This window comes from Gallus gallus, chromosome 19 (genome assembly GCF_016699485.2).
Source record: "Gallus gallus isolate bGalGal1 chromosome 19, bGalGal1.mat.broiler.GRCg7b, whole genome shotgun sequence".
In the NCBI taxonomy this organism is placed as follows: domain Eukaryota; kingdom Metazoa; phylum Chordata; class Aves; order Galliformes; family Phasianidae; genus Gallus; species Gallus gallus.
The window spans coordinates 7,257,273-7,274,786 of record NC_052550.1 but is presented as its reverse complement, the minus strand read 5'-3'; the positions used below and the strand labels follow the sequence as shown (position 1 = coordinate 7,274,786).

At 50.2% G+C, this 17,514-nt stretch overlaps 2 protein-coding genes across 5 annotated transcripts in view; one reads left to right on the top strand and one right to left on the bottom strand.

Annotated features, from left to right (window-relative positions):
* AKAP10 (A-kinase anchoring protein 10) overlaps window positions 1–17,514 on the bottom strand; it is a 19,584-nt gene extending 2,070 nt beyond the window's left edge. Inside the window, exons 1-16 of one of the 4 annotated variants that reach the window (XM_046902635.1) lie at window positions 17,067–17,514; window positions 16,009–16,080; window positions 14,591–14,651; window positions 10,295–10,342; window positions 9,190–9,372; window positions 8,294–8,848; window positions 7,027–7,125; window positions 6,719–6,803; window positions 6,268–6,391; window positions 5,605–5,741; window positions 4,503–4,647; window positions 3,852–4,025; window positions 2,305–2,414; window positions 1,375–1,457; window positions 748–800; window positions 38–133 (exon numbers count right to left, since the gene is read on the bottom strand). In XM_046902635.1, the coding sequence (XP_046758591.1) occupies window positions 38–133; window positions 748–800; window positions 1,375–1,457; window positions 2,305–2,414; window positions 3,852–4,025; window positions 4,503–4,647; window positions 5,605–5,741; window positions 6,268–6,391; window positions 6,719–6,803; window positions 7,027–7,125; window positions 8,294–8,848; window positions 9,190–9,372; window positions 10,295–10,342; window positions 14,591–14,651; window positions 16,009–16,065 (2,010 nt within the window). In that variant the 5' untranslated portion in view covers window positions 16,066–16,080; window positions 17,067–17,514. Of the gene's footprint in view, window positions 1–37; window positions 134–747; window positions 801–1,374; window positions 1,458–2,304; window positions 2,415–3,851; window positions 4,026–4,502; window positions 4,648–5,604; window positions 5,742–6,267; window positions 6,392–6,718; window positions 6,804–7,026; window positions 7,126–8,293; window positions 8,849–9,189; window positions 9,373–10,294; window positions 10,343–11,706; window positions 12,642–14,590; window positions 14,652–16,008; window positions 16,081–17,066 lie in introns of those variants that run through there. The other 3 variants (XM_040650475.2, XM_046902636.1, XM_046902637.1) reach the window with 3 other exon arrangements.
* Window positions 16,538–17,514, top strand: part of LOC101749175 (transmembrane protein 211-like) — a 56,256-nt gene continuing 55,279 nt past the window's right edge. Inside the window, exon 1 of the mRNA XM_004946688.5 lies at window positions 16,538–16,927. Coding sequence (XP_004946745.2) covers window positions 16,640–16,927 — 288 coding nt within the window. The 5' untranslated portion in view covers window positions 16,538–16,639. The remainder of the gene's footprint in view (window positions 16,928–17,514) is intronic.

The following is a 17,514-nucleotide window of genomic DNA, read 5'->3' as shown; positions in this document are numbered from 1 at the left end:
CAGGCCAGACAGAGGCATACAGCCTTCCACCTCTTACCTTTGTGCCCTTCTCCAAACGCTGCTCGCAGTGTGCCTGCTGCATGACATCATTGACTATCATCTTTGCTATCCGCCAAGCCATCTCTTCTTGAGCCTGCCATAGAAAAAACATCCCAAACACAGACAGGTGAAATTGTTAAATGAGAATACAGCATTCTCAGCATAACTTATGTTCTCAACCTCAGACACACAGTTAACATTCACAACACTGTGACTTGTAGAAAGCAGATCTTTCCTTGATGCAAATGGACCTGGCTTCCAGGTACTGTATTCAATCCAATTAATATGAATATTTACTGCTTGATGATACTTGGTGAATTTTTTAGATTTATGCTGGGGACTTCTCCAAGCCCCTTTGGAGGGAAGAAATGCAGCCTGTAGCCCATGTATAGTGGTCACTTCACAGCAAAAAGCAAAAAAACATGAGCACTGCCACTCTTAATAAAGACACTATAATAAAACACCCTTGACTGTAAGCACGTAGTTACTTTTATCAGTTGAACCATCAAGCATTGGCGGGGGGAATAGGGACAGAAAGAACCCCAGACCATCTCACAGGTGTGAGGTATTTGGTACACAGTCTGAGGAGCTTTGATTGGTGTTATCAGAGAGAGTCAGAGAAACAGCCAGGATTAAGAACCTGAACACTTAACTTCCCTAATCTGAACTGTAAAGTATGTCACGAGGACCAGATAAAAGAGGACACACCTCATCTGTGTTTCCTTGAACCCATTTCTTCATTGCTTGTGAAAACATGGACCCTAGTTGAGACAAAACAAACAAACAAAAAAAGCTGTATTAGCAAGCTCTGTGACACATCCCTATAGGAGCTACTTCCCTCTACACTTCTAAAGGGCCTGCACTGCTGGTGTCAGAGAACACAAGACAGGCATGAAAGGCAAGGGAACAAAGGGAGCCATGGTTCTCTAGGCAGCAAGTCCAAATCATTCCTTTTTACCAGAAAGCAGAGTTGAAAAGCAGCATTAACAGCAGATCCCAAAGCGGATGGGAAGCACGTGGGGGAGCTGAAGTTCTTTTTCATTTTGAGACCAAACCTTTGAAGGTCTGATCAGCTCAGCCGCAAGAGCCTTTCATCCCTGCCAGGTTCCATGGAGAGCTCCAGCTCCCACAGGCTGCTCATACTCCCAGCTGTACAGCTGGACCAGAAAAGCAGGGCTTGGCTAGGGAACGGGGCCAGAGATGGGCTTTGCCTCAGTAGAGGACAATTCCCTAAGCATCTCTATTTGGCTCTAAACAGAGATGGAAAGAGTCAAGAATCATCTTGACTGAAGTAAGGAAAAGTTCCGTGGATGTTTACTGACACTGAAAGCAAACCTTTTGATTTTTTGACATCAGGCTCCGGTTCAGATTCTCTGATAAACTGTCCCAGGTCACTGACTCGTCCAAATGTCATCTTCCTGAAGAGAGAAGGAAGAATGGAACCACACAGGTTACCAAGAGAACTTCAGCACAGGGAGTTATCCATCAGGAAAACAAAAGAGGACAGTACCATACAGACTCATGTCAGAAAATTTGGCATTTTATCAGTCACCACCATTTCCACCTATAATTGATACACTGGGAAAAAAAAAAAAAATCTCCCTTTCTTCCTGTGAATCTGAATGTAAGAGTCTATATTTAAAATTCTTCTAGACACTTGAAGTAGGCAAATGCTTCTGCGACTCAATCCTATCAGCAGGCAGTGCCAGCAAGTGCTCTACATTATTACAAAACATTATTAAGGAGAAAACAGTTTACAGTACTTAAGGGGACAGAAGAGTGGTAAGGAATAGAATACAGAAACAATTTCTGCATGAGACTCACAGAGCAAAAGAGATTTATAACAACAACTCAAACAGAAAAACAGCAGTGCAACCTACTAGTGAAGTACAAGCCCTTCTTTGCTATGGAAGCAGGGAGAAATCAAAGCTGTAATTTACAGCATCAAACACATTTTTTTTCCTGTTGAAATCCACATAGGAACTGCTTTGCTATATTCTGACTCCAAGGAGTAACAGCTGGGGGAAAATCCTAATGGAAATACTTCTGGCTGCTATTCTGGTCAGAGAAATATTCACTATGATGGTGTTAAAACACACTAACTACATACTTTTACTTTCAAACACTAAGATATACTAAGATTGCAATCTATGTGCATATAGATAGATTTCTATCTATGTGCATTCTCAGTGGAGAAGGACATGGCAAAAATGAGAAAGACATGAAACACATGCTAGGAAGAATGAGACACTGAATGAACCTTACCCTGCATATGTTCGTTGATATAAAGATTCTGGATCCAGACTTGCAGCATCTACAATTATTGCTTCATCAAAATTTTTCAGGATTTTAACATTAGCCTTTTTGACATTGGACTACAAACAAAAATTCTAAGTATTAGTGCCCAATGCAAACAACTAGTAGCTTCTTACCACAATTACTACTTTAGAGCTTTTACACTTAGGTGAGCCTCCAGACATCTCTATACAAGCACAAACACAACAGAATTAGAGAGCATCTACACAAAGGTGAGTTCCCTGTGCAGCACAACATTGTTTTTAAGCAGATGATAGTTACACAGAGCCAACAGACACAGCGTGCAGGTCAGCACACATACGTGCAGACTGCTGTGTAAGCATTATCAACCAAACAGGTCTGTGTGTGCATGGCCATTATTTGTTTGTGGGTATTAACACTGGTCTGCCTCAAAAGCTGCAGCAGTTTCACTCATCCCTGTCATGCCCTCGGTGAGCAATTCCCAAATGTTATGCTTCTCCATAAACAGAGAATAAATATTTATCTTTTACCCTGGGACATTTATATAAAGATTATGCAAAAAAATAAGGAAACATTTGAGCACCAGCAGGGAGAACACAAATGCACAGCAATCTACGAGCACCTTAACTCAGAACAAACATTACAGCAGCTGCCTCACAAACTCCTTTCCTGCTGGTCTGTGTAAGTGCTGTTCTTTATGCAGAAGCATGCAGAGCACTGCAGATTCTCCTACTCATAAGTAGGAATGCACAGCACAAAACACAGCACTCCCTAACTCTCCAAGCAAGTCAATTGCGAGCAGTTTCTCCTCCTCCTCCTATCAGACGGCAGGATAACTCAGGATGGTCAGAACAAAGGTTTTGCTCCCATTCTCCCATTTCACCAGGAGGTATAAAATGAGTGAAAGCAGACAGTACCACTTCCAGGTTGCTGGAAACACAGCATGTCAGGATTGCTGGTCTGCATAGCAGATTAAACCCCCTGGTAGCACTGCAGCATTCAATAAAAGCAATTCAGCAGAAGCAGATCTTGCTCGGCTTTTCTGCTCTCAGCTGGGCCTGCATTTGCAAGCTGACCTGGTTACAGATAAGCTAGAATCTGCTCATCTTCTCCCTTGTCCACATTCGAATTAAGAAAAGCTAGAATTTTTGGAACGGTTAGCCCCTGGTGTAAAACATTTTCCTGATGTCATTTGGATGGTTTCAGAATGGGACGCGCTGCATTGCCTGAGTCTTAAGTTAGACCCATGGAGGAACATGGTTCTCAGGAAGCAGCACCCCAAAAGGTAATACAAAAAGATGCTGACCCACGACCAGGGCACTGCATAGGGCGGATACCTTCCCTGTGTCACTGAGATGTGCACTGTGTAAGGAAGCCAACAGAAACCAAAGTCACATTCTCGTTTCTACACAGTACTGCGAAGGAACAAGCACACAGCTCCAGTTATGGTTAATGAACTATCAGAGTGCCCTGCCCAGCAATTGCAACACGACTGCAGCATTTACCAGAAGGGAATCAAACAAAAGAACTCCTACCTGGGAGGCAGAGCCATCCGGGCCCCCTATGGAATCACTGTCTGGAGAGCCACCAGGCCCTTGAATACTCAGTGCAATGTTTCCTCCTGGAAAGTCATCTCCTCGAACTGAATGGATAAGATCATTCAAGTATTTGTAATAAAGGTTGCTGGACAAGAAACCAGGCAAAAAAACCTGAGAGACAGAAGAAGTCCTCTTTAATCAAGGTTGTCCTGCACAATTCCCATAGGTCTCTTGTAGAACAGAAGGGACACACAAACTCCTCAGCCCCCTGTGGATGGTACACGTGTTCCCACAAGGAATTATGCTGGATTAGCTACTGTGTTCCTTTCAGTCCTACTACAAAATGAAACAAACTGCTAGACAGTAACCAAACCCCCACAAACAGGAACTGAAGCTCTGGAAAGGCCACAGTGCCCAGCAGGCTCACAGTTATTTTGCTACAATGCTCAAAATCACACCTTGCCATCTTTTCAAGTCAGGCTGGGGAAGACATGCTAACAAACTTCACTAATGCTGCTGTATTACTTATGCAAGCAGGAAGTCATTAAAATAAGAGGATGAGGCAGAGATACTAAAAGGAATGCCTGACACTGCAGAATCTCCCCATCATCCCTACTAACTGCCCAAACCAGTCTGAAGGTGTCTCACCGTCTCCATGGTAGTCCAGGCCTGCCGTAAGGGAGTAGTGAAACAGTTAGGGAGAGGACCACCTTCCCTGCAGATGTTGGATTCAATCTCCAACCTCACAGAGTCATCAAACCCAAGAGGATGTGTGGCTTGAAGGGAGAAGTACCTGCAGCACCAGACAGGAGAAGACAACACAAAAGGTTTTGCAAAGTTTTTCCTGTGCTGAATACCTGCCCCATTTCCACCAGAGGCCATTAACGCCGCTGCAGCCACTAGATGGTGCTGGCTGCAAAAGTGTATGCACAACTCCTAATAACTAAGGGCAGGGAGGAAAAAAGTCCCCAGTTCACAGAAATGGTTTTGACAAAGCCTATCCCTGAAGGTACAGATAGAATAAACAGAGCATAATGTGATTATCAGTGAGCAGACTCTTACACACAGTTCTGTAACAGAGAAATAGGAACGAAGCAGAAAATACCCACAACTGTGAAGTAGCATTTGCTCATTAAAAACTGAGTCTGTTAATGAAGGGGGGGGGCGATAAAGGGATGGAGCTAACACAAATGAGTTCTTTCCTTCTTCAATTTTTACTTCATATTAGAATAGGTTCTCAACAAGCCTCACAACTGGGCTTCCAGAAGCAGTTCTTATGCCCATCCTCCAGCAGCACTATTGCTAAGCTGAAACCCAAAGTGAAGAAAAAGTAACGCTACTGAAGTCTGGTCATTTCCTTAAAAAAAGAATCTTTTGAAACATTAAAAGCAACCTCTGTGTGGCTTTTACTATGTATGGTGAAAGCACTTGCAGTCTACACGTAATGGCTAAGAGGATCGGAAAGTTAAGATTCTTCTACCCTTACACATCTGCTTTAGCAATCAAGTCCTGAACATTCTGGTTTTTGTTTAAAGAACAAAGTCTTTATAAGGATTTTCTCCTTAGGTATGAGGAAAACTCTGGGTTCCTGTGCACACACACAGAGGCCACCTAAATAACACATTTCAGCAAAGCAGTGCAGAACTGCAGAGCACCGTCTTAAAATTAAAAGCTCCTCTTTCACTGTGGAACACGGAAGTATAAAGACAAAAATCAGAGCTTCAGAAAGATAACTGTTGAACTCCCTCACTTGTCATATAAAATCATGGCGTCATTCTGTGCTTCTTGCCCATCATACTGGCCTTTTTTGGCAGCGAGTTGAGACTGGAAGTTATCCGCTGCCAACCAGAACTGCAATACATTGACTGCATCTTCCTTCTCCATGTACTAGAGGGGAAATTAAAAAAAAAAGTTTCAGCAAGCAACTACAAGAAACACAAACCCATCCCATCCAACTGCTTGTCTGCATGTACGGAAAGACACACAAGAATCTGTTTTCATGCTATGCAGGGCTAATCATTCAACCTATCACTTCAGCCCTCTTGAAGCAGTAAAACTAGAATTTATCTACACTGAATGCTCTCTCCAAGTCACTGCTTCATATGGCAAGACCAAGAAATCCATGTCAGATCTCCTACAAAGCACAGTCACACAGAAGTGGTCACTAAACTGAAGATACAAATACTTATTCTATAATACAGCGTAAAGGTTTGGATGCATGAAATCGTTCTACATGTGGACAAGAACAGTACAGTGCATTTCAACAATATTTAAACATAATCCAGAAAAATGACACACCTCAATTTCTCTGCTTATATTTAAGGTGTCTCTATCGAAGCTTCCAAGGAATGAGTTATTTTCTATCAAACGGAAAGGGACAGACAGAAATACAAGCCCAAAACCTAACGCTCACCTCAGAGAAGTAGAACAGAGCTGATTCACAGAAAAGTATGTCAGCCAGATAAACAGTCCCACTGGTCAGCACCTCGATCTGGTATTTACAGAAATGATGACTTCGCAGAAACTCACTAAAGTGCCTGCACACAGAGCAACAATTGGTTACTAAGGGTGAGCAGCATTAAATGCACCTTATGAGCCAGTTTGTTCTTGCCCCAGAAGCCTTCAGTCAGACAAAAGTAAAACTGTCCATAAACAGCACGGGGTACACAAACAACATGAGAACAGTACAAAGAATGCAGTAACATCATGCAAATACAACTTCAGCAAGCAGTCACAAGGACAGATTTGGAGGCAGAGATCTGAACACAGTCACAAGTGCAGAAGACAACCATACAATGTTTTATGTCTTCATAAGCATTATTCGTGGGAACACCTTTTGCAGAAGGACAACACGCGCCACTTACTCTTGTTCCATTGCATTAAACACTATGGACTGTGCTGTAACAAAGCAGTTCGGATCCACTTGTCCATCTTCCCCACAAATTTTTGCTGTAAAGAAAGAACAGCTTAGTTGTAATGCACAGTTGGTTTACTGGGTTGAAAGACAGGCAATGACCAGCTCATGAAATACTGCACTTCAAACCTGCTAGCATCAGCTGGTCCTGACTGTGCAGAAGAGCCTTTCAAGAGACACTGGCACTACTTTCTGAAGATTCCAGAAATAGATCACTATGGGAAAGCTCTAAAATTAATATGCAGAAAGCATTCTTACCAACTATGTCATTTCTCATCGCTTCTGTAATAGGTATTGGTTTAGCAGCATCTGGAGAAATATATTTGGTAAAAGTACTAACTGCATCCCGTTCTATACCTACAAGAAACAAACACAGAATCAAACTCTGCATTACTGGTACAAGTTCACTCCCTTTTAAACAACAAACACCTGCTCTTCAGAAAAGCAAGTATCAAACCAGCAGTGACAGCCTCCTTCCCACGAAGCCCTCAGTTCCTTTCTCCACACTTTCCTATCAGCAACTGCTGTGGCTGTGCTGCCTCCAGCCAGGCCACAACAAAGGCAGCACAGACTATCCAGTGAGGTGGAATGCAGCAGTGTAGCTCCAAATTCCCTACCACCAAACAGGAGGGTGCCCCCATCCTCGGCTGCACCCCTTAGTCCCAGCAGTAACACCTCTGCTTTCTGGAGTATCATTGTTTGCTTAAGATGCTTTGGGGCTGAGGCTACGCATTCTGAAGGGATATGACAAGTGACTACATAAGAAAAACAAACAGTAAGAGAAAGGGATGCAATACAAGGAAACAGTTGAGCAAACAAAAGGAACCACTGTGAAGAAAGGAGTGTTTCCTTTTTGACTGCGGACTTGCATAAAATGAGGGAGAACTGAGTAGATGCAGAGTAAAGAAACAGGTTACTGTGCATGCATCTTACTATGAAAAGTAAGCATTTTAAGGGCATCCTTACTTCCAGCAGCCTCTGAAGAGGTGATGAGAATAATCAGTTACAAGGGGAGGAACTCTATCAAATAAATCCAAGAATAAGAACAGTATGTTCCATACAACATTCCTACAAGTCTTTCCTAAGGAACACGCAGGTACTGATACTTTTGTAACCAGTACTTTATGTCACACACAATATTTACCTTCCATCCAAAGTTTATAGTTTATCATCAGTTCTCAGCCCCGTTATCCAAATTTCCTACAATTCTCTTAAGTTGTGGAGTGGGATGAGTGAGGGAAACATGAAACAGTGCAACGTTCATCTTCATTTCTTACGGTCACACGCATATGATCAGAGTATGTAATGATTTTTCAGCAGCACATTTATTTTTAAACAACTGTCAAAAAATACGCACCACTTACATGGACTATCAGCTTACACAGCGACTTACTGGCATACAAAATGATTTCTGTCCTCACAGCACCACACTGTGCTTACTAAGACGACATGAGAACCAGACAGCTCACCTCGCACATTTCTCATCTCCCCACCTATTTCAAGAAAGGGAACACACACCACTTACTTTTCATTAGTTTTCCTGACAAGTCTTTTAGTGCAGATGAGGGACTGTTTCTATTTGATACTGTAAGCTTGGAAGATTCTTGATGATCAGCTGGAACAGAATGTGTCCCTGTCTCGGATTTTCTTAGACAAAGAACGCTGGTATCATCCCTCTCTTGAGCTGAGAGCACGTGGTTCCGGCTGTTGTGAGTTCTGTCGCTCTTGTCTGGAGTCACTGATCTGGTCCTGAGCAGATGGACAGTGCTAGCATCCTCCAGCCTCTCCTCGAGCAATCCAGGTGGTGAAGATGGTGCAATTTCCTGCTGCTTTGAGGGCGACACCGGCTCTGCCAGCGAACTCTGCTTAACTGTGTTCAGGCTGTGTGCTCTTATACGGGACCACGTCGTGGAGTGAAAGCTTTCAGCCTCTAACCAAAACTTAACCAAGTGTTCCATTCTGCGCAGTTCCATAAACTGGATAAAATAAGGGAGGGCTACACTGTCCTGCAGAACTTGTTCCAGGGTCTTTGAAAGGCTTGATTTGGTCTCTTGAGCCTGATAATTCAGACACGATCTGCCTAAAGAAAAACAGCAAGGGAATGTGACTCCGTACTGTGCTACAGACGTTTGTATTCAATATAGAAACACAGGCAGCAAAGAGATGATTCTAACTGATGGTCCACAAGGCAAAGGCACCTCTTTGTAAGAGAAACTGAACAGCCAGTGAATTTATTGCCTGCTCAAAACCCTTCTAGGCTAACACAGACACTACTGAAATGGCAGAGATATTTTTTAGTTACCTAATCTACTTGACTGAAAACCAACAAATAAGGAGCACACCACTAATGTGCATAAAGGAAAGAGAAAAAGAAAGAGAAAAGAAATTGCTGACAGTCCTGCAGAGCAGATGAAGCCTTACCTAAGTCTCCAAAGTGAGCAGCTTCCATGTGACTTGGCTGCTTCTTAAGGGCAGCTGTCCGACTGCTAGAAAATGAGTCCATGTTGGCAGAGATGGCATTAATTGCCACATGGCTTGGTCCTGCAGCCTCCAGCAAGGCATGATTTCTAGTGCTTCTTTGAGGGGAATGTACAGGTCCTGGAGCTGGAATCAAGACAGCAGCAATTAAAAGAAAAGGCCCTAGCACCATTTCCATGCATTATCCGGTGTGAAGCACTCCCAGAATAAACCAGAGAGGCTGCAAGAGTATAACGCCCCTTGGTTCTTTTAGAACATGGCTGCCTACGTGAGCCAAAAGAGCACGAAGAATTTCCTTGTACAAAACTCAAACGTATTAAAAGCATCAACTAATTATTGCTTGGTGACAAAGGTGGAAAAAAGCAACATGGCACAGCGATGCCAGCTTGAAAAGCTCTTGGGAAGCTGCATCTCATTAGGATGTCAGGCAAGGACATCTCACACCTCTCCTGTTAAAAATAAAGCGAGTCAGATGACACGTTATCTCAGCACTACTTCATCATGATGCGCCTCATCAAGGCGTCAGGGAAGTTGGTGTTCTTGACTTTCATGCTGCATCACTTTATTTTTATTCCCCGTTTGGTGATGTGAGATGACAGGAGCTGACGACTTCACACTTACACAGCACTGTGACAGATAACTTGAAGCAGTACAGGAGGACTGAAACATCCACTGAAAACACTTGAGATGAAGTTGTTCTAAATCTAAGCATCAAAATTGCAAGGGACACAACAGATAAGCAAGAAACTTCACAAGGAATTCAGTGCAGACAAGGAGTAGCTGCTCCTCAGAAGGTGACTGAGTTTTGTGATTATTCTGCATTAAAGCCCACATCCGACATAATTACATACACACAGATTCAGCAGATTGGCTGTGAAAGAGCAGAGCTATCAGCACTGAGGAACAGAACCGGGCGGGGGTCCATTCCGTGTTTAAGACTTAGGCCACATTTTGCTCAGTCGTGAGGAAGTTATCCCACCAGTCAAAACAAGAGCAGCAGTTGACAGTACAGATCAGATGCTATAAATGAAATAAACATTGATCTTACTTTTAATTGCTTTCACATCTGTGGTCTTTTCTTGTTCTTTGCCTTTCACTGTAAGACATAAAGGGAAACGTTACTGTTATTTAGAGAGATAAATGGCATTCACCAGAGGATGAATGTGACGTTTCCAACTTCAGCAAGTATCAAAGGAAGATGCAACCCATCACCTTGTTCAACACGATCTTAAATCCACACACCTCAGAACTGATGGATTTCCAAAGCAAACCCTTCTCATACACAAATTAAGCCTAACAAAACACACCGCGACAGAACCGTGATCTGGAAAGATGCTGCCCAAATGATTAAAGCAAGGCTATGCTCAAGGTTACTTTAACACACAGCACTGATGGGAAAGGATGGGACAGACAGACGTGTTTTAAGAGCGGGGCACCAGTAGGCGCTCTCTGAGCCACAAATCACATCTGGAAACCACAGCAGAGCAGCGGTGTGCGCGGAGCCACGGCCAGCGAGTTAACATACAGCTCATCGCTGGGCACCGATTCTGGACACCTTCCCAACAGATCCTCGAACAGTAACCGACCCCAATCAAACATTTACATTACACAGCATGAGCAGATTTAACAACAAAAAAAAATTGCTTCCAACCCCAACCAAAGTGTTGTAAATACTTTACACAGCTCTGGTTACATAACGGGCTGCGCGGCCGCAGCACCGCCACTGCCGGCCTGCGTGGGGAGCGGGCGGTGCAGGCCTGCAGGGATCAGCAGGGTGGTGCTTTCCACGTTCCGGACACAGAAAGGTTTCAGCTGCAGCCACAAGAGATGGATTGCTTTAAACTGACCTCCTGCGTGCAGTTCCAGCCTGGACACGAGCAGTGACAACAAGCAGCTTTTACATAACCCGGCGCATGCTGATGTGTAGGAGACACACCACTAAAAAACCCACACGTCCGAAATAACACTGAGCCACAACACAGACAGAGCAGCCGTATGCAGTATCACCAACTTCGTCTCTCCTTAAGGACGCGAGGAGTTCATTCATCAAACTGAACCTTAACTTCTGACAACGACTCCCACATCCCAGCAGAAGAGTCCTCCACGTGCCCACCTTCCACTCGGAGTCGCTCATCCCTCCCTGTCAGCCACTCGGCTCCTCCCTCATTCCCACACGGCTGCTCACAGCTCACACTGCCAACCTCTGTGCACGCACTGCTGGGATTTCATTCTGAAAAAAACCCTTGTTTTCATTTATACCCCACGCTGTATCCTCTTAAAGAACAGGAGTCCAACACAGAGACAGGGGCACTTTTGTCCCGTTTTGGCCTGCACGTGTTCTGCACTTTTACCACAAGCATTTATTTGCTGCTGCTCTCCCAGCTGCACTTTGAGATCTTATCTAAAGTATCCGTAATGCAGATAAACAAAGCCATTATTCCCCGTTATCCCACGTACAACCTGGGTGAAAGCTCACTCATCTCCTGCCTCTCACAGCGCCTCTCTGGGGCGTTCAGCTCCCGCTGTGCTGCTGGGGCCCGACAGACGTCCAGCAAAGCACGGCGCAGTCACTGCCACACACTGCACTGCTGCTCCGGGGGGGATGGAGGTCTCGTGGCAGCCGACCCCGTTTGGCGGTTCAGCACAGGAGGGACCATCAGCCCCACATCAGCAGCTTTCAGCAGTTTGCTTACGGACGACGCAGCCGTTTAATTCTGCAGCTCCGCTTCGGTACGCTGACGGCCCCGAAGCCCCGAGCGGTTCAGAACCGCTAAAATGACCCCAAGTGCGTTACTGCAGCCCCGCATTTCCGGAGCCCTCCTCAAACCTCAACCCGCGCCGCGACCCACGGAAACCCTCCGGCGCTGATTTCCGTCGCTTTTGTGCGGACCTCAGCACGGCGCGGTTCCTCTTTCCGCCGGAGCTTCGGCCGCAGCGCCGCATCCGCACAACGCCGCGCGAAGTCACCGAGGCGGCCCGCGGCGCTCCGCCCCGCGGCGCCGGGAATGGCGGAGCCGCACCTCGGGGAGCCCCGCGCGGCCGCAGCGCTGCGCCCGGGCCGAGCAGCCCGAGCCGACCCCGGCCGCTCCCTCAGCTCCGCGCGGGGTCCGGGCCGCGGCCGGGAGAGCCGTCGCTCGGGGCCCGCCCGCCCATTCGCGGCCCTCCCGCCGCCGCCCGCCCGTACCTTTCCGCCTGAAGAAGGACATGGTGCCGGGGAGGGGGCGAGGCGGCCGCCGGGAGGGGGGAGGAAGGGGCGGGGGGACGCGGGCAGCGAGCCGGGCTCCCTATGAATGAGGCGCCTTCCCCCGCCCGCCGCCGCCTCTCCCTCCGCCTCTTCCTCCCGCGGAGGCGCCAGCGGCCGCCATGTTGTCAACAACCGCTCCGCTCTCTCTTCCGGCCGGCGGCGCGCGGAGCGTGCCGGGATGCGGCCGCTGCCCCCGCCCTCGGGCGGCCCGCCAATCCGCGGCGCGGGGCGGCCATCTTGGGAGAGGGCACGGCGGCCGAGGCGGCGGAGCGCGGTGCCATCTTGGCTGAGGGCGGAGTGCGGCCCGGCCGGGCGGAGGGGGCGGGGAAGGCGGCGGAGCGTCTCGGAGGGGCCGGGTCTCCGAGCTGCGGCCTGCGGACGTTCGCTTCGGCCGCTGGGAATGGGGCGGAGGAGGCCGCGTCCTCCGCAGGGGTCCTGAGTTGTCCGCCGGGCGCTGAGCTGAAGCGCTCCGTCTGTTCTCGGCTGCTGTGGCGGTTATAACGGCCACTGAAACGTTCACTCCGCCACGGCCTCGCGCGGTGTGCCGGGAGCCGCGGAGCTGCGCTAATTAACGCTCATCAATGGCATAGAAGGCGTTTGGGGGTCTCTGCGGCTCGGCCGTGTCAGGCACAGCCCGATGGCGCTCCGTCCGTGTTCTCTTTGAGCGTTATTTTTGCTGACCGATGCTCTTTGGTACGGCTTCGTGTGCGTGCCCCGAGGCCGGCTGGAGGAAGGTGATTTGCATAATGAGCCAAATTATTCAATTGGCGTGTAACTGGAGAGGTCGGTAATAAAGTCAAATATCCAGGAGGTGAACTGTCAGAGGGAATGGGGTGAACCGCAGAGGGGAGATTAAACGAGCAGCTGTCAGACAGCATTGGAGCTGTGCAGACACGCGTAAGGACCGAACACACCCGGCCTCACCTCCGGGACCACACAGCTGCTATTCCTGCCCGCCTTGCAGTGCTGGGGGGCTCCAGGCCTGCAGGTCAGGAGGAGGTCTCGTTGTGCTGCTGGGGTTGGGGCAGGACGTGCTGCAGAGCAGGATCCTGTGCTGGCTGAGCTGCCGCTGCTGGTAAATGTCCCACGGAAGCCTGATCCTCTGTTTGACACGTGTCCCTCCTGCTGCCAGGCTGCGGGTCACCACTGACGCCGCTGAGCGGTGGCAGAAGCAGCCAAGCTTTCTAACCAACAGCTCTGTTTGGATGTATCTGTTCAGTCAGCGGGGACCCTTCCATGCTGGGACAGGCAGTCTCAGGAGGCTGCGCTGCCGGCTGTGAAGTGGCAGTTATGCCATCAGGAAGGCTGTCGAGGACCCGGCCAGCTGGCAACGTGCTGTTGGGTGGGTAAATAGCAGGCATCCCCCATCACACCCGATGAGGAAGACCTTTTATTTTGCAATTAATTTTCAAGCAGCAGCTCCTTTTCCAACAAACTAATCCAAAACCTGTCAGAGGCCTCGGGATAATTCAATTATCTTTGTATCAGATCCCAGATAATTGATGACACCTCGAGCTACAAGCACGCTTGGCATGCATTACATTTACTGGACTGAAATTATCTCCCCCTTTTGGGAACGTGCAGAAGGGCTGACGCTCCAATCCACGGCTCATCTCTCAGCCTCAGACCCTGGAGATTGGAACGGGGAACACGAGAAGCATCAGGTTGTGGAGTTTGTAACAGAACGTGACAGATTAATTAACGGAGTAATCAGCTGAAATATGACTTCAGGACATGGGCTGGCCAACATCAGAGCACTTCGAGGACACCTCCCTAAATTAAAGTATTCAAAGGGAAATAAAAAGGTATCGTTGCTTGGTAATTTTCCCCTCTCTGTGGCTTGAAAACGAAACCAGCTTTTGTACATGAAAAGATTTACGTGAGATGTGCTTGTTTGGACAGAATTAATAAAGCAGAACAAGACTTTGTTGATAGGTTGGTGTCTTTGACTCACAGATAATTAATCACAGGGAACTGCCCAGCTCAATTACAGCACAAAACCACATGTGTAACAAACCACGTCTCAGGCTTTTTCCAGTTCTCACATGAGAACAGAGTGAATGAGAGCCGAAGGGGCAGAACAGGCACTCATTTACTTACATGCATTCGCATGGTGTTGGGATTCCATCTCATATGTCGACTTCTCACTACTTTGGGAGCACTGTAACAGAAATGGATATCGATGTGCAGCTTAACAGCATGGATTAATTTCCAAAACAAGCAACACAAATATTAATCATGAGGAAGGCAGGAATTAATGTCGAGGAGAGCAGGAAAGGTGCCGTAAGGCTGAGAGGACACTGACTGTTACAGTGGTGATGCTTCAGAACTGCACTGCGGTCAGAGTCCTTCTAAAACAAGTGCCTGCACGCACACGTACCGCTCACACTGGATCTCAGCATGCCTGACCTCAGCCCATTCGCCTCACTGGGGACGGGAGGGCTGGCGCTGTTCTCAGCTACGCTGAGGATTCCAAAGGAAGGCGATTATCCCACGTAAGAAACCAAAGTGATTGCATTCCAACATTGCAGTCCCTGCCCGTCTCCTGCTGCCGAGCGCGTGTCTGAGCAGGAAGGCCTGCTGCACGTGGGGGACTCACACAGGTGAGGGCTGTCTGACATGGCAGGGGCAAAACCCGAACCTGGGAGCGCAGTGCAGAACTGTGTGAAACACGACGGCAGTCCCAGCAGTACGGCTGTGCCTGGGCTGTGCTGGTGGAGGTCTGGGCGTCTGAGCTCCGTGTGTTTGTGCAAAGCTGGGATCCTGGGAGAAGAACACTTGGTGAGATTCTGACCCTTGTGAACTTTCCTCGAAGTTACAGGCCTACAAGCACGCACAGCGCCTTTCAAAGCGAGGAAAGGACACATCCCCACGAAGCAGGACGTGCCCAGGAGCAGCGCAGCGCTGCATCCCCGGTGCTGTCCGAGGGCTCAGCACTGAAGCGCTCATCGTTCTGCGCTCCGCTTCGGGGCGCTCCCGGCGCGCACCGCGAGAGGGAGCGCGGCCCTCGGCGGCACCGGAGCGCTGCGGGCTGCCCGGCGGGCACCGAACCGACGCGCCCAGATCTGAAGGGAAAGATCGTCTTTTCTTCCTTTTCTTCTCTTTTCTGCTCTCTTTTACCCCTTCATTTTCCTTTTCCTTTTTTTTCCCCCTTTTCCCTTCCTTTCTTTCTTTTCCCTTTTTCTTTTCTTCTTCCCTTCCTCTCCCTTCCCTTCCCTTCCTTTCCCCCCTTTCCACAAAAATCTGTCCAAGTCAAAGACAAAATCTGTCCCTCATCTCTGCTTCATCTCTATGGGCAGTAAGACGTTTGAAGCATGTTTGAGGATACTGGGGCAGAATAAACGATTTTGTGTCGTGTTTACAAAGGGCTCTGCCCGCTTGGGGGCAGCCGGGGGCTCCTGGGGGGCGATGGGAGCAGTCAGATCTGCGGGACACGAGCACTGATGCTCAGCGCGTACTGCGGGGCAGAACCAAACCTGCCCGACCCGTGAAGTTTCACAGTGACTGCTAAAACCAACCCAGCAGCGCTGGGAGGCGCAGCGTTTGGATTCAAAGCCCCAATTCCCGGCGATCATTCTGCGTTTCACGCTCTGTAGGGAAACCAACACGGTGCAGTGGTAACTCCATCCCCGCTCCGGCGCCCGGACCCGCGCTGGGGACGTCCGGACCGCGCTCCGGGTGTGCGCCCCGCGCGGGCGTTCCAGAATCCCTTCCCGATGCGCGAGGAGTGCCCGCAGATGAGCTGTGCGGGGTTACAGAGCAGGGACCCCCCCCGCCGCCGGGAAGGTGCAGCCCCGGAGCCGCAGCGCTTTCGGCGCTGAAAATACCACTGCTAACGCCGCAAACGGCAACTCTGCGGAGCCGCTCCGCACGCGGAGAGCCGCGAGCTCCGGCGACAAAACGCCGTAACCCGTCCGAACGTGCGCGCAGGTGACGGGGCGCCGCTCCCCCCGCGGGACTCCCCCTCCCCACCCCGCCCGCCGCGGGTGTCGCAACCGCGCCCGGCCTCAGCCGCGCCCCGTTCGGGGGGGGGGGGGAGCGGCGCGCAGACGGCGCGCAGGGGGCGCGGGCAGCGCTGCCGGCCCCGCGCCCGGCCCCGGCGGCCGCTCCGCGCCGCGGCGGCTGCGCGGCCGCGCTGCGGCGCCGCCGATGCTGTCGGTGCCGGTGCCGGTGGCGGGCGCGGGGGCGGCGCGGGGTACGGGCTCCCTGCCCCGCCGGCGCACCATGTGCAGCGGCGTCGGCTGCTTCTGGGCGCTGCTCTCCGCGGGGCTCCTGGCCGCCTGCGCCGCCGCCTTCCTCTCCCCGGCCTGGCTGCTGCCGCCCGGGCGAGCCGCCGCCGGCTTCGGCTTGCTGTGGCGCTGCTCCGGGCCGCCCCGCGGCTGCCACGGCTCCGCCGGTCCCGGCGGCTTCGGAGACATCCCCTCCGGCTCCTGGCAGGTGAGCGCCTCCGCCCCGCCGCACCCCGCCGTCCTTCCCCGGGCTCCCCGGTGTTCTCCCGTCACCTCCCCGACACGCTCCCGCCCAGCCCCGGGCTCTGCAGCGTCCCCTCCGTCATCCTTTCTGCGTCCCCCCAGACCTGCCCCAGGCTCTCCGCTATCTCTCTGTCCTTCTCCTAGCCGCTCTAACCTCCCCCCGTCATCACCTGACCATCCTCTGTTCTGATCCAGGCTCCCCAGCATCCTGTCCCCCTGACCTGCCCTAACATCCCTGTCCTGCCCCGAGCATGCCGGCATCTCCTGCAGACCCCTTGCTTCCCCTGAGCATCCCTGCATCTCTCTGTGCTGCTCCCAACCGTCCCTCCGTGCTCCACATCCCCCTCTCCTGTCCCGGAGAACCCTCAGGGTGGTCTCCGTGTTGGGGATGCTCGGCTGTGCTCGGGGCACTGTACGGAAACCTGCCGGGTGCCTTCGTGCAGGTTGGGGGCAGTGCCGCCGCGGTGCCCATCTCGGCCGCGGTCCCGGCGTGTCCTGGCTGCCGCATTCCTCATCTCCCGACCTGGCCGGGTGAGCTGCTGCACCTCGTAT